The sequence below is a fragment of the Vollenhovia emeryi genome, unplaced genomic scaffold, assembly GCF_000949405.1.
Source record: "Vollenhovia emeryi isolate VEMERY1.0 unplaced genomic scaffold, V.emery_V1.0 DF939239.1, whole genome shotgun sequence".
NCBI classification, from domain to species: Eukaryota; Metazoa; Arthropoda; class Insecta; order Hymenoptera; family Formicidae; genus Vollenhovia; species Vollenhovia emeryi.
In genome coordinates, this window is record NW_011967127.1 from 240,805 (window position 1) to 258,163 (window position 17,359).

General features: G+C 40.9%; 1 protein-coding gene across 5 annotated transcripts in view; it reads left to right on the forward strand.

Moving 5' to 3' along the window:
• Nucleotides 1-17,359, forward strand: part of LOC105560183 (amyloid beta A4 precursor protein-binding family B member 1-interacting protein) — a 130,470-nt gene that overhangs the window by 47,050 nt on the left and 66,061 nt on the right. For 3 of the 5 annotated variants that reach the window (XM_012009062.1, XM_012009064.1, XM_012009063.1), the window contains exon 1: nucleotides 8,838-10,637. The exons of the other annotated variants lie outside the window; for them this stretch is intronic. In XM_012009062.1, the coding sequence (XP_011864452.1) occupies nucleotides 10,458-10,637 (180 nt within the window). In that variant the 5' untranslated portion in view covers nucleotides 8,838-10,457. Of the gene's footprint in view, nucleotides 1-8,837; nucleotides 10,638-17,359 lie in introns of those variants that run through there. 5 annotated transcript variants of the gene reach the window in all.

The following is a 17,359-nucleotide window of genomic DNA, read 5'->3' on the forward strand; positions in this document are numbered from 1 at the left end:
ATGAGGAACGGTTATCTCGGGAACTGTGCTATCTTTGCTGCATACGTTACCGACAACAGGCGGTTTCTTGTTTCGAGACTGGTAATGCAGGTTTCAGCCTTAACGTGTCTCTCTCTCTTGATGGTTTCATGGTTGGAACACGTGTGGAGCTGATATCTTCATCAAAGTCGCTGGATATATTTTTTAAAGGACTTTTCAGGATAAATTTGATCATTTGGATACAAAGATTATCGAGATTGTAGTAATGTCAAATGGCTAAGTGAGAAACAATTGACACTTATTAAGGAATTCACAGAATTGAAAATTTTATTAAAGTGTTAAAAAACAGGCAATTAGTCCCTGATGAAATTATTCGGGGAATTGTTGCACAAGTATAAACTTTTTATGAAAAGAACATGTGAGAAGCTACTTATTTATTTATCAAATTAATAAAATTCGTATGGCTCAAATGTGATAAACACAAATTTGAAAGAATAAAGGACTGAGAGCCGTGACAGGGTGTTAGTGTCTAAATATTTTATTCTAGATTTATTGCGAATTATTTATTTTTTTTTACATAACGTACCGCGAACGAAAAATGTATCTTCGTCAGAAACCCGGAGAGTTTGCGATACATTTGTTCTTCAGTCACTAATTTGATTGATAAGACTCACGATTTCGCGGCGGTCATTCCAAACTTGTAATTATCGAATTCACGACATGACAAGCTACGTCCCATTACAGAGACTGATAAGGCTCAAGAGGCTAAATCGTTCATTATATTATTTGATCGTTCGCATAATGAGGGCAAATCGGAGCGAGCGCGAACGGCGAGCCGTGCCTCGCGGCGAAATAGACAAATGGTTAAGAGCTTCCGGTGGCTATTAACATGCGGGCTTCGTAGTATCCGCATCCGCGCCGGGACTTGGTGGCCATCCTTAATCGTGACCGGGGGCCAATGGGAGTCTTTGTTCCGTAATATTGCTGTATCCGGTATGGCACTTGTTTGCCATTCTTCCGTTGATCGAGAGAAACTCGCGGGATTTGAAAGCACGTTGAAACTTTAGTATACGTAGCTTAGAGTTTGAAAACGTAGAAGCTATTTTTGTCAATTGTTATAACGGCTCTTTCAATTAAATCCTGCCCCTAACAGTCTCGTGGTATGCGAGGCTAAATAATTTTTCTGTTGTGCAGCGAGTGTTGCTTAAACCATAATTTACCCGTTACGTTTTTGAGTTCTTAATAATTGCCCACTTATGGGGCGAAGGTTTAAGCACACGCGAAAGATCATCCATTTAAGAAGATAAGGGGCTAATTATCGGATTATCAACCGGGGGATGTGTATTACGCGGCGTACGAGCGGCCCACGAGATTATCATCAATTTAAAATTGTGCAGATCCATCAGCGATGACCCTTGGCCGCAATTATGCTTTTCGAAAAGCCTAAACAGCCGGGAAAGGGAAATGAGGTGGCCTCTTGATCTTGGTGCTCCCAAGACTCCATCATACGATAACGAATATAGGATCCAGTCGTGTAACGTTCTGCGGTGAAATCAAGTAGCACTTATCGACGCCATTAAATTAGCGAAAGAGGATTACGTTGGGAAAAACGTATTCTCCATTTCAGACCCGTTTATGCATTCATAAAGTCGTGTTCCATCCTCATAAAAAGTTTACAAATCGCGTGGCAAAATTGCGAACTACAAAACGTTGTTCGTTTTAATGAAGAATAATACCATTGCAATTGTACTTTTTATACATAACAAAACTTCGTTAAACGTTGAATTGATAATAGGTCAAACGGACACTTTGTTAGACGTGATTTAAAATATAATGTCAAAGTAACTTCAACTTTTTTCTTCAGACTGCATTTTTTAATTGTAAAAAGATAGGCGAAAATTGTTAGTTAAATTGGTTCCCTTGTTTGTTCGTTAAAGTTATAAAGTGGTGAATGTGCTCTCTCAGTTGTAAAATTGTGAATGACACAACGACCCATTCGATTGTCCTGACACATAGTGCACACCACTCGCTCTTTTCTTCCTGTCTATTGAGAAAACTAGCTCACTCTCTTCAGGTAGCCCCAAGAGTGCGGGAAATGGAGAATCGTTCAGGTAGCGGCGCGCTGCACGTGCCTAAGGGCAGCTGTGTAGTTCGACCGACCTTCTTCTCGCTTGTCCATCCACGAGCACCGTGTGCCGTAAAGCGATCCTCATTTCCGCGTCTCCTCTTCGGGGCTTCTGTTTTCTTCGGTTTCTCTCTCGGGGTCAGATGAACCGTTATCAATGCGCTCGCAAAATAAGAAGAGCGGGCACCGAGAAAAGGGCGGGAAAAAATCGTATTTCGCAGATCTTGCACGGCAATAATACAAGATAGCCGAGAGATTTGAATGAACGGAGAAACAATAGAAGAGACAATTTTAAATAAGTCAGAATAAAGTGTAAATCTCTTAAAAAAATGACGTGCGTAAAAAGTATTGATTATTTTTTATTATTTCTAACATATTGATTAATAAGTTAATTTATGTAAATGAAACTGCAATGTGTTAGCTGATATATGATTATATAAAACAATTAACTGCATTGAGGATATCATGAGAATCAAACTCATTACAGTACTAAGTATCTACTTTTGATTTATTATAATGGAAATATAATCTGGATGCATTACACCTCATCAATAACGTGATAATGAACGAAGGACCACAACATTAGAATTAATTATGGCACTAAAATTAATTTTCTAACTCTCCTATCTCGAGTGGAGGTAAGCGAGCGAAATACAAAAATTCTGTGGTTCAGCCACGCGTCCTGCTTGCCATCTGTTGCGCTAGTCTCTAATCTTGTCAGATAAATCTCATGCTACGTGAGATATTACCTTTGACGCAGCATTTTTCGCGTGGACGAATAAATTTAATTTTCCTCCATCCTCCCAAGTAGTTCTACGTATAATACAGGCATATTCCTTTGTCGATGAGTTAGTTTTTCTAGAAAAGAATTTTTACAATATTATTGGATTGTTCGCAAGGATAAATGAAGAAATGTCCAATTTCTAATTTCTTTTCAAAATATTTTATTACGTATTGTACGTATAGTCATATAATTATTAATGTAGAAGTCATATTTAGAGTTCTATAGTTAAATATTTGCTCGCGTTTGATTCACAATCGTAACAAGACAATATATGAGTGTAAAATATATTTTATTCGTGACTTTTTAAACAAATAATCTCATCAGACATGGGATATACAATACCAGTTTACCGATTAAATGAAGATAGAGGAAATGCATCAGTCTGGTCTGTCCTTTAGCTTCGCACTCTCAACACCTCGAACAGCTTAAACTTGGGATATTTTGGCGCGTACATCCGTCGTCCTATGGGTTGCAGCTGCCTCGTAGTAGCAGCACGTGTTCCTCTTTTCGGGGCAGGTGGTTGGCGTCGTTAAGCAATCGCCTCCCCCTCGACGAGGACCGAGATTTGAACGCCGTATAGCCCATCGGCGAGCAAACGGAGAGGATGACGAGGAGCAAGAAGAGAAAAAAAAAGCGAAAAAGAAGGACAGGCCCGACAGGCACGAGGCTCGTGACTATAAGCGGACTCGTGGCCAAGACTTTTACCGAAGAGTATGGGGGAGGGGAAAGGGATGAGAAGAAAAGGATTACTCTGCACCTTTTGCAAAACCGCGCGTTCGTGGCAATCGGTAATCGCGCGTTTTATTTAAATGTGAACTTTTTTTTCTCGAAAATATGTCACGAGGAGGATAATATATCGAGTATGAGAAGGGATGACGTCGAATCCAATCTTTTCCAAGCGAGAGATCGATTACGACTTTGTTTAATTAAAATTAAATGAATTGCTTTATTAATTCGCGTTCGTGGCAATCGGTAATCGCGCGTATTATTTTAATGTGAACTGTTTTTCTCGAAAATATGTCACGAGGACGATAATATATCGAGTATGAGAAGGGGTGACGTCGAATCGAATCTTTTCCAAGCGAGAGAAGATTGATTACGACTTTGTTAAGTTAAAATTAAATTAATTGCTTTATTAATTCGTCGGTTACCAAGTGTAGGGACGGAAGTAGAAATATAAAACTTTATTTGCAAAAAGTCTAAAAATTAAAAATATCTAATCTATATAATTTACGTACAATATATTTGTAGAATGCGCATAGAATTTCCTATTTAAAGAAATATATCATTTTAACGAGTTACATTTATTTTATGATCTATTGATATTAAGAATATCTAACATATTTCTTATATTTCTTAACCTTTTTCTCTACATATAATATAAATTTTACTATTAATTATTTTTTACCACCACGTGACACTTTGATGAAGCAAGAGGTTTACTATGTGTCCCTAGGATTGATATCTGTTCATTGTCGAATATAATGAGCAGTCCGCGTGATGTCGTTAAGGGGCCAATCGTAAAAAAAAAGAGTACAACGAGAGAATAATGTGGCCCGAGCCACGAAAAAGGGACGACAAAGGTGTCCGCTCGTCTGCGAGTGCCCGCTGCAGGAGGACCGCGATCAGGTGAAGCGCACGAGGGGGAAGAGAGCGAAACAACCGGCAGGTGGTGCCGAGAGGTGCGCTGCTGATATACGCGTGCGTCGTGACCGGTTCCAAGATCAGCGCGGATCTCCGCCGCGCGGTTTACCGTCGCTTAATAAGCCGCTACAAGGAGGACCTACCGTCGGCCCTAACTGTGTGCCGCAATAAATCTCGTAGCGCAACGCGCAACGTTACATACGAATTGTGCGATTGCCAGGATCTGCGACGCGATCGGGCAGGTGGTGACCGCGGCCGATTCCTCCGGACACGTGGAGTCTTTTCTTGCGGAGTAAACGAAGGTCACATCGAGCGTATGGGCCTTTCGCGCTTTACGCTTCGATTCTCTCTCCGGAAGACACAGAAATTTTTGCCTAAAGCAGCTCGCTAACATTTCCACGATTTTCTTGCGAGTGAACTAAAAAATAAAATTTTAAACTATATATTTCTTTTAGGAAAGAATGCGTAGAAGAATATTGAAGGAAATATGTATCTTGAGACTAAGGTTGCATTTTGATAAACAAGAGGCTTCACCAACAATATTTTATTAGCGATTTTTCACAATTTGCGCGAAGTTGATAATTAACAAAATTGCACCGTTATATTAATTTTTTTATGTCATCGAAAACGTTACTTTATTTTTACTTATGTTCGATCATTTTGAATCTCGTTAAGCCGAACTCTTCGAATTTGATCGCCGCGAAGATGTGAAGACGTAATCGTCACGAAGTTTTAATTTCATACGCGAGTGCGTCGAACACGCGTTATCGGCAACTATCGAGCATAATGATGTAAGAACTGCATTTATTCGAGTTGGATAAGAGTGCCATCATCCCCACCCGACTTGGGCCGAAGGTGCTCCGACAAAAAAAAAGAGCGAGCACGAGCTGATATAGGACGCGGGGGCAAGTTTTCCGTCTTTCTTTTATCTCCCGTTCCTCCCCTTTTCTTTTTCTTTTCTTCGGTAAATCAGATGCAGCCTCGCCTCTCACCTCTCCCGAACGTGGAGAGCAACAGTTGGCGAGGAGGAAACATCTGTCGGTCGCAGCGCATGCGTATCCCTCAGGTAAAAACCTGAAGGGGTTCAGGGATTCTCAAATTTTTGGAAATTAAACTCGCGAATATCGTATAAAAGAATTAAACTAATACTTTTAACAAAAAGAAAATTTTAATACCTACGTTGCAACTATATTAGAGTGTAGAAAGTGAAAGGAAAGAGAGAAATTTAAATCAGATATAATTTACTGCAATTTACAATTAAATTGTTGAAAATTTATAGTATATAAATATAAAAAGATACATTTTTATATTTCTTAACACTCGTAAAAATTTACTGCAATTTATAATTAAATTGTGGAAAATTTATATTATATAAATACAAAAAGATACATTTTTATTATCAAATTAATAAAATTCGTATGGCTCAAATGTGATAAATGCAAATTTGAAGGAATAAAGGACTAAGAGCCGTGGCAGGGTGTTAGTGTCTAAATATTTTATTCTAAATTTATTCATTTATATATTTTTATATTTCTTGAAACTCTGAAAGCTTTGAATCTGAAGATTAGGCAAATGAAACCGTGACGTGATAAATCATGCGACATGCGAAGCATTTCGAACGCGGAAAATTAAACTACCTATTCCCGTGCTCAGTTGCACTGTTAGAATTCCTTACGTCTATATCCAGTGATGTAACTTTAGAAACGTTCAAGAATTAGGACCGAATGTCAACTAAGTGCGGAACGTTGAATCCTCGGGTAACGTAACGGAGATTATTGAAATGTACCGTGTTTGTCGTAGTAAAATCGCACCGTAGGACGATGTGTTCTGTTAATTTGAATCACGAGACTAGGAATCTGGTGAGATACCCCTATTTCTGCCAGTTGTTGTACTTGTGCTACAAAGAACAAAAAGAAGAGCAAAATATAGAAGGTACATTCTTGTTTAATATTAAAAAATATTTTGTAGCAATTAAAACTAGCAAATTGGCGGGGGGAAGAAGGCCAATGCGAGTCAAACGCAGGTATTTGTGTGAAAATGTCCAATATGGAACTTTTTATTGAATTTATAAATTATTCATCAAACGTTTCGACCCATTTTCGGGTCATCCTCAGTGAGCCTAAGAACAAAGAATTATCAAAGTTGTTGCATAAAATTAACAAACTAGCAGATGCTAGAAATGTATTTTTCTCTGTAAATGTGATGTCAATTTAGTTTTAATACAATTTGCGCTTAGATCGCTCGCGATGCTTGAAACTTAAAAACTTTAGTTTAAAGTGTTCCTTTATAATTACACGCATTAAGATAAAATTTTCTCCCATTATACAAAACCTTATAATTTACCTACATAGAAAATTTACCACGTCGCGCGTCTCGGGGCATTTCATCCCGAACTTCTTGACATCTGCGAGACATGTATGTTGAAAAGTTTGTTCGATAAGTACCGGTTGAGAAAGTTCAGGCTAACTTATGCCGCGTCATTTATTTAGCCATCTTGAGGGCCTCGCATGACTCACGCCGAAATTGCACGTCCATTTTCGCAGGCGAAGGGTGCTGCGAAACACCCTTCATTATGCACATCGGCCGCGCTATACGTATAATCGCGCGGTCTTACATCGATTCTAATGTAAATGTACCGTTCACCTGAGTTTTCTGTTAGTCATAAACGCGGTACTCAACCCGCTCAAAGCCGGCTTAATTATCAAATGGCTCTTGTAATTTTCGTTTTTTCCCTCAACTCAATTAAATTGAAGCCTATCTTACTGAAACATCGAAATATTACTACGAATTGTTCGTCACGTTTGGCTAAGCTATTGCAATAGCGATTAGCATTTTTGATTGAGCGAAATAGAAATTCGTTATTTGATGTTAAGGTTACACGGTCGGTGTCGCGCGCGTGGTTAGGTTTGTCGCTTATACTTAGTCGCTTATACTTGGCGCGAGACACTACCGTGTCTCGTGATAATAAGTGCTGCATTTCTCAAGGCTTTAAAACTGATGTAGATCCTTTTGAACAAGCATTAATAAAGAACGGAGAACAAAAATTGTAACGTTTCCTGTGATCAGTAGACGTAATTTATTATTTATTTTATTCCATTGATTCAAAATGGTAATAAGATTATGTTTAAACGTGATTTTGAAAAAGTAAAATTTTTACGATTAGCGACTTTTTGCGTTTCCATTGAGATGGATGTGCAAATTCTTGCGGTTGAACACTCTTATGCGTGTGTCAATGCCATTAGGCCGGGTAATCGCGCGACTTCCACAGGAAACGTTCGGAACTCGTGATCAAACGCAGAAACCAAGAAAATGACACGTCTTCGCCGCGACGAGGAACGAGTTAGGCCGAGCAAACCGCAATATATTCATACTTTGCGAAAAGAACCTTCGAATTACGTGTGAAGTTCTGCGAACTTACATAAGTAGACAGGTGTATTTTTTTGCTTCCCTTTGAGTCCGCGGTTACTCCTCGGCAATTTAATCAGCCGACAGATTTTTCTCGTTTCCACGACGCGGCGGTTTTCGTTACGAAACAGATAATATGGTAATCGGCATCTAGTTTTGATATTTAAAACGTGTTTTTACCAGCGATTTTATCACTCTAATAATATTTAATAGTGTCACGTGATTTTTAATATCTACAATATGATCTATAATATGCTTTACTCGGAAAATCAGGTATTCTAATTGATATTTATTATTTCTATCCCGCGACGTGTATTCGTTGTGTAAAAGTGCGGCTTCGTGGTGGAGAAGGCAGATGCGCCGATCGAGGAATCGAGTTCCTTCAGCTGGCCCGTCTCGTTCTGCTAGATGTCAAGGTCTTTTAATGCTCCGAGCGGAACTTCCGATTTGGAAATTCGATAAGCGCGGAAGTAGGACGCCTCGATCAAACTATTATTCTCGCGCATAACGAGTTCTCCAAGGCTCGCTTATTTATAAGTGAGACCTCTGAGAACGTTATTCAACGAAGAATCTTTTGTGAGAAATAGAATACTATTAACCTACGTGCTGAATGAGATTACGGAATTTGTTGCTTCGCCGATGCGAGCTAATAAGTGCGAATAATGTTTGAGGGATATTCTTTTTTTAACGATTTGTTTCTCCTTAAAAATGGCACGGATGCTTTTCTCATGTTACAGTTTTTTTAACTTTAGAATAATTATGACATCAGCTTATATTATTGTATAAAATGCAAGCAAATTAGATTAATTTTACTATTCTGAGAGAAACCGTACATACTTAAACCGCAATGTTGCCTAATGTTTTGGAATAGCATAAAAATCGATAGACCGTTCTCTATTATACAATCTACTTTTTGTCTAATTACTCAGGCCGACAATGAGGAACTAATAATCGGTCAGCATATATCTAATTAGTTTGAAACATTCAAAAAAGTTATCGAAATTGTGAACAAAGCGCTTCGCTGGAAATAGATCGCTCCGAATGAGGACGAAGCGCCGTGCAGGCTCGAAAATCCAAAAGTGATTTTGAGAGACACTGCGTATATCTGTGCCGAGCGCCACGCGACCGGGTCGTCCGGTCGGGCCGGGTGCCGGGTGTTGTTGAAATCAACGTGGTGGGGTTCCTTCGACGAGCCTACAACCGGAGCCTTATGCCTTCAGTCGACTCTCGGCTCTCACTGCGACTCGAGCCGACTGAGATTCCGTTAATTGAGTATCGAGCAGCCCGAAAACGCGCCTGGATGCTTCAGGTGCGGGGCCATCCTTCACTTTAAGCAGAAGCAGAAGGAGCAGCAGCAACAATAGCAACGACAACAACAACAACAACGAGGGAGGAAGAAGAGGGAGAAGAGGAGGTTTGCAGTTTTCCAGTTACGTCACACACTTGGCAACTCGGGAAGTAAACCGCGTGGGATCTGATAGCATCTGGTGGAAGATAAAAATTGCGCCGAAGAAGCTTATCGAGAGGAAGTGAAGGGAATCGCGGGAGTAGTGGGGAAGGAAGTATCCTGCCGCGAGTCTTCGAGCAGTGCGATTGGGACTTGGCGCGAGTCGACAACCTCCAACCGATCGCGACTGACCAATAGTCCGGTCACTACTCCATTCCGATTCAGGTCGATCACCTCAACGATTTTGGACCCCAAGAATCGCGTGCTGCACGGTTAGTTAATAACGTGGGTGGTTGTAGGATCGGAAAAGAGAAAAAGATCCAAGAGAAAACATCGAAAGCCAGGAGCGGCCAGAAGCGAAAGAAAGAGAGCGGACAATCGAAGCAAGGGGGACCAGTCGATTTGCAGAGGGTGCGGCCGGGGCCGGAAGGGTTAAATAGATGCAGGAATCTGCAGACGGCGCCATAGTACTTCGCCGCGAAAAAACGGATATCTACGCTCGAAGGAACTCGCGTGAACGTGGCGGAAGGACGTTTTCTGATCGAACAGATTGTGCTCGTGAATTCCGATTGTTTTTGTAACGTCGATAAGGGATCGTCTGTTATCCGCAAGGAAACTGGCGGGAAAGCATCGATTCAACTTGCTGGAGGTTTTATCTAAATAATCGCACCGCCGATAACAATTACAGTAAGTCATAAAAGTCAAGACAAATATTCGCGAGTGCTCGCAAAATAAAGTGTCTTTTATATCGTGGTTGGCAAATCTCGTGGCATCGAGATTGATCAATAATTGATTCTCTCCCGCTTATAAAGACTCGTTGAAGGATTCTGAAGGACTGAACTTTACGGTGCTCGCGACAGTCTTGTAGACGACATCTATAGTGATTTATAAGCCACAATACATTCGCAAAGGATCGATTGCATTTAAAACATATTAGTATTTGCAATTTTCACGGCCGAGAGATCTCGATCTGAGACTCGTGTGAGAGTTTAAACACACTCGGTATTCGCTTGAATGACACCGGTGGGGATCTAACAGGGTTTCGGTAGCTTGAACGAGACGACGTCACAAACATGTTGTGCGGCACATTTAAGAAAAGCAGCAGACTTCTAGGGGACGAGTATCGGTTGGTTAGATCGAACACCATGCCGAGGACAGTGTTCGGGCCGAGAGACGTCAACGTGGTGTCTGTGCGGAGAACGAAGTCCACGAGGACCGCCGCTCGACCCTTGATCAAGGACCTATTGCTTACGGTAAGGCAGGAACAGATAAAATGACAATACAAACTTTGGGAGCGTCTGTCGCATGGAAATTTGCATCGAATGTGCCGCGCGGAATATATCATAAAAATAAAATAGTTTTGCGATGCACAGATTCTGCATAAGTTCGTATAGATTTTGTAACGAAATGGGACAGAGATATTTTACGACGCTTATGGGTAAAACCATCGAATATCACATTACAAAATTAAATTATTCAATAGAAACGATACAATTTCTATTGATTTACTTAATCGAGTTTTTTTCCACTCTTAAATGCATTAATATACGAGACAAGATTCGAAGCCTGTAATCGCACGATTGTTATTTCTCTTGAATATTTTTTTATAGTGATTTCAATCGTGCATTAAAAGTATTTACGCCAAATAATTGTTTACGAAAATCGGTAACATGTCGGCAACGCAAACACGAGTGTTCAGCTTGTTAATCGCATCGAGTTAAGAACATCGCGTCGCATGGACTAGTCAGCCGATTGATCCTCAAAGGATTCGGACCGTCTGAAATCTCCATACATGAATACGAATGCGTCATGGAGTTTGCATATGTATACCGGCTACGGCGTCGCGCCGTATTCGTATGCATGCATTTGTCCGTATTAATAATTTACGACGCCGCACGACTTTAACTCGGACGCAACGTCGTGCGCCAGGGATACGTTTTTAGCCGATTAATTAGCGATTTCGCGTTCTCGTTTCGGTAGTGAAGCGAGCAACAATAGCGCCACTGATAAGATTTTAGCGCTTGTTTTATCAGAAGACCGACGACGATAAGAATGCAGCAACCCGAATGCACCAGTTAATCGGTCGTTTTCAATCGATTATTTGCGAGATTTAATGAAAGTTCGCATATCTCTTGAATTTAAACGCGAAGATCACCGCACCGATTCTTCTGGTATCGATTCTGCCGGCTCGATCCCGCGATGGTCTCTCACGTTTTCTCTCGTTCTTTTCGTTCTTCCCGAAAGCATCGCGTTACTCCTTTTTTCGGTCTAAATCCGGCAGCGGCGAGGCGCCTCGGCGCCGCCACCTCGGATTCTCTCGTGGAGTCCGCCTGGACCGAAAGGCAGAGAGCGACTCTCTTGAGGCTTGCCTTATAAGGTGTTCCGCGGGATGCCCAGCGTCCATTAGAAATCCTTTTGTCGGGTCCGATCTCTTTTTCCGGCGGATTCTCTCGAAGGGCCACCTCATCGCCGCGGCATTCGTGTCTTCGCAATCATTCGCCTGCTGGGAAAAGGCGCGTTGAAGTTTTTCAAGAAGGATTGTATCGTATTTTTAAAGCACCAAACCTGAAAGAACGGTTTGTAACATTGACTTGTCGAGTGTAACAAGTCTGACGTAGCAGTCGCTCGACGAAAATTAAAAAAACTCGTCTCGCAGAAATATTTATTTCATTATAATTTAACATCACTTTACTCTCGAATCAAAGATACCGCGGGCTTGGATATTGCGGGGAGTCTGTAAAAATTTAATCGAATCCCATTCCATTACTGTAGGAGTACAGTAGCCGCAAAATCTATAGAAATTAATTGCGATCAATATTATAGCTGGTAAACACGGTAATTCGATGTCGTTCGCTCCTATTATCCGAGTAGCCTCTTTACCAGCCGCTGATTGGCCGTTACCCATGGACGAGGGTCTTTTTTTCCAAGGTAGAGAGAGAGAATTTTAATGCATAACTGGCGAGAATAAGTTCATGAATATGCACATAAATATAGAGGACGAGTACGGGCGCGAGGTGCTTTTTTGCGGGACTCTCGAACGTTAACGCGAAAATATTCGTTGCGCGGCTTGCGCCGAAGTGCCTTCCTTGCCGAAGGAAGAAGAAATTTTGTCTGCGGTCAAGGACATCGTGGAGTCCGTATAGGAATTTGACTGGTACAAGCTCAAATTTGTTAAAGTCCGCAAATAATACGAATATTCGGGATAGGATTCAATTACTGACGTTATGCGATAGAAACATCGATAGATTAATTCACTCGTTCGGAATTAATCGCGATAATTATGACAATGCGGCGCAACGCGGTAATACCCGATAAGATTTATAGCCGTATTGTTCTTCGCTAATTATATATACGGTGAATTTTAATTTTATCATCGGGCGATACGGTGGTCTTTATCTCTACAAATTCTGAATCAAAATGGAATGATACATGTTTTACCATATATTTATCACATTTAATTCTATCAGTGCACATTTTCTTCGGTAATACTCTATTTTTGTTACCCAGCGCGGTCATTATACTCGGCTCTAAAATATTTGTCTGTCATTAAACGAACCAGTTTTTCCGACTAGAATAAAGAAAGACCGCCGAGCAGTTACTTTTTCGTCGTTTGCCTGTTTGTCAAGCGTAACGTTGCCTCCTCGAGGGAAAATATCGTGAAGCAGCGCGTTAATCAGCGCGGTTTACATCCTGCCATTCGTGAAACCAGATCGCCCGCGAGGTAGTAATCGGCGAAACCGCGCCCGTAGACGAATCGCGCGATATTTGCAAGGATGTTCGCATAAAGACAATACTTTCGCCTCGGAGTTTCCGAGGGAAGAGACGCGACGAGGAGGGAAAGAATTGAAGTTGCGGGGAGAACGCGTGTGCTTTTTTCGCCGCTGCAATTTGTGTACCTCCACCGCCCTTTGTTCGCGTCTCATTTTTTGTTTTCAACCCGCTCCTCCTTCTGCTTTCTCTCTCTCTCTCTCTTTCCCTCTCCCTCTCTCGTCTTCTTCATCCTCCCGCGCCGCCGCGAGATCCTCCTCCGCTCTATCTTATTCGTCTCTCCGCATCGCGAGATATCCCAGCGCATTCCTACGTATCGTGCCGCAGCGATTTAGGCCTTTCCAGTCAATAGCCCTTAGGCCTCTGTTAGGACCCACTCGATAAGCTACGTGCGAAATTAAAATTTGTTGGTGCCGAAGATGTTGCTGTTTTATTAAACGGCAGAACTGCTTTTGCATCATCTACCGAGCAATTCGCCGCAATTCCTTTTTAAGTTTAAGTTATAGGAAGATAAAAGGTTTAATTTGTTCTTGCGTTTCTTTATCAGAGTACAAAAATATGCCAATCAATCAGTTGCATTGGACCTATATTCTTAAAAGATGTTTGTTTCCCCGATATACACATATGACTAGAAATTCTTGAATATCTCTTGTAAATCCCAAGTATTTAATGATCGAAATTAGAAAGTTTAAGGAAAAAGACTCGTCCAAGGAACCTCATTTCTATTTGTAAGTTTATCGAGTCTTGTAAAAAGTATCCTGTACACCCTGAGCGGTGCCGTTTGCGTAACGTTACACAATTCGATTTTAATATCCTTTTTTTCACCTTCCGGTTGTCGGGGTCGGTAGCCTCCTATTAAAATCATACCGCACTCACACGAGATATTTCCTCCGAATCGCGCAATTAGTTCTGCATCTAGTATGTTAATTTTGTTATAATTACACTCGACGCGACGGGCATGTTTCGACAAAAACGTTGTTACTATATTATTAATCTGTGAGTGATCGCCAGGTGTAATTTACATCCCGACGGCTCGATTTACTTTCGTTCGTATTCATTGCAATTAATTTGATAATTTTACGCGATAAATTCCGCTTTCCAGCTAATCAGCCAAATAACCATCAGAGTATCATCTACCGCCGCGCCACAAACAAAAAGGGTAACCCATCGTACTTGCTATGTAACGAGTTGCGTATCGATCTATACGTGAAATGAAAAACGCAGCCAGCGCGACTAAAAAATCGCGCGTTTATTTTTGAAATAAAGATGAGTAGACTACTCGATAATGGATAACTTCTGCCCTCCCATTACCTGCCGCTATTAGTTAATATTAAGTAAAAAAATTAATAAAGTGCACTTTACTTATAAATTCACCTATAACTACGCGCCTCTTTACATAGCAAGTATGACCAGTTATCTTTTCTTTTTGTTCTTTCTGTCTTTCTAATTGCTATGCACGAATTACGTTTATAGACTTTAACATTTACGGGATGAAGTTATAAATTGTTACTGCACAAATACGGGTTTTCATTATTTTATATCATTATTGGGTCGTAATTTTGTCTCTCTCTTTCTCGTGCCATCTCTCTTCTTATTATTAAATTGCCGTCGATTTTCTCGGAAACTAGATGATCGCGAATCGTTCTCGACGCGGCGGGCGGCTGGCGTGTACGCTATTAACTCTAATTAGCGATTATTAGAAGACATTCCGCAGAGAGACGGCGCCGCAAATTGAAGGCGGCGCAAACCGGTGTGAACGACAGAGAACAACGGAGGCAGGGGACGAGAGTGGATATAACGGCCTGATTAAAACAAATCGTCGACCGGCAGAAATGAAATTGCTAGTCGGCCACTGCGCCGAGATAAGCGGTCTTTTGAACCAATTTTGTTCTGTACGGAGCATTGCGAAAAGTGCAATTTATCGCAATCCTTATTTACGTTTTGACACGCCTCTATAGAAGCTCGAGAAAAGCAGAAATAAGAGAAAACGTACTTTTTCCAAATAACGGAAAGAAATTTTCAGATCGAAAACGTTAAAGCAGAACGAATTTAAGGTTAACCGAAGAATATAGAAAAGTCTACTAATTACAATGAAGTCATTTCGTTAATTCACTGCTGGTAGTAAAAGGATTTAAAAAAATTGCGTACAAAATCATTCCTCAAATCGACGCGCGAAAAACTTGCATCGGCGCGAGTACGAATAGTGAGTCGGCGATTTTATCGCGACGGGTGCCAAATTGGGCCCAGACGAGAAAACAGGTACAAGTGTCATCACTCACTGACGAAAGTACGCTCGCGGGATATAAGACGCGCTTTCAACGTGCGATACGGCGGAATAATCGTCGATGGTGCAACGAAAGCGCATTGCATAAGTTTCTTATGGCTTCTTATTCTTCTGATTAATTGCGGATTTCGAATAATGCAAGCATGTGGTACAATGGGCATCTGTTGGCTCTGATCGCGTCGATAGCTTTGATTAACTGACTCTAGTCGCTCTTCCTAGATCCGGCTGTGAACAGTCGAACATTCTATTCGTCCTTTTATCACAATTTATTTCAACTATTTATGATGTGCAAATTGTACGATGTTAGTTATAGGATTCTTAAAAACTTTTGCATTTTATAAACAATTTCAGTAGCTTCTTGTCGCCAGTGGTAATTAACCAAGGAGAATTTTTTAAAAAATCGACCAAAAGTGATGTTTATTTTAGTCACGGCGTTTCGAGCCCTTTATCGGGTCCTTTTCAAGTACAATCTGGATATAAGTGCAAACCGCAATATAGAAAAATAATTCTTTAGTATGTATATAGACGAAAGAATACCTAAAGTTGACTGAACACTTTAATTTATGCCGAAACAGAATGGGTTCATGTGTCTGTGGTAGCAAATTCATAATATCTTATCTGAAATTGTTACGGGTGAATAATTAGATATTTTTGTAGTTAGATAAATTGATAAATTAATAGCTTAAGAGTAGAAGTCAAAAACACAGTCAAAGGAATAAAATAATAAGTTAAATTAATTAATTAATTGGCTAATAAGTTAAATGTAAGGGTCAGGGTTTTGCATTTTATACTTTTAAATGATTTAGAGTTGATTGGTTGTGGATTGATTAGCTCGCGCAGCGTATCTTCTGAAGCCGGAAGGACAACAATATTTGTGACATATTTACTCGTTTTAACGAAATGAAACGTGATCGAGAAAAAAAAACACGTACGAAACACGCCCGAGCGAGCACATTCGAGGGTGCCGTCGACCTCTTGTATTTTACCAAAACAATAGTATCTTATGTCTCCGTAACATTACACATTTTGACTCCTTATGTAAATGCGGATGCAGCGTCGAATGTGGGATGAGAATGGGGCCCGGTACACGAAAGCCTCGAATTCTTTCGTAAACGTGGGAGCTAGCGAGACGAATCGAGACGGCGCAAGGCCCCGGATAGGTGCGAATGAGAACAATATGTCGAAAAGGGAGACAACCCACACGCGCGACCACCCGCCTTTTTCTTCTCCCCGGCGAGTTCGCGGGCTTTCGAAACGCCTAATGCGTTTCCTCGGTTCGAGCCTGATCGATCGACGACTCGCTGCGCGCCGCGTTAATAACAGCTAGATTCTATCTCTCTTTCGCCCCGGTTCTATCTTGCTTATACGATTGAGAAGTCCAAGAGAGTTTTATACGCGACAGAAACTTCCTTCTCCTGAGATGTCAGCGTGAAGCGCTGAGCCAAACGCAGCCATTGTACGCTTAATTTATGCGTGGCTTCGGTACATTTTTGTCGGATTCGTTATACGCACAGCTCTCCCGTTTCTCGAGCAACGGGATTGTCTTTCGACTTCCGGCTGCCGCCTTCGCGTTTCTTATTCTAAAAATGCCAAAACCGTTGTCAGAGTTCTAGATGTTAAGAGTCGATTAAAGTGTTATTAATAAGTTTTAACCGTTGAGCGACTGACAATGAAACGACATGTTAATTGCCAATGAGTTTAAGATTATTAGTTTAATTTAGGAACAATTCCTTAGGGTTACATAAAGTTGCCCGATCTAGTCGTTCGAGGTAGATCGAGGGGGAAACCGCTGAGGGCATTGTGGTGTACAGATTTGCGACATTACTGGGCATTAGATTGGGCATTAGGCCTTGCTAGGGCATTATAAAGATAAAATAAGATAAAATAAGATAATAAGATAAAGTAATACCCACTGGGCATTAG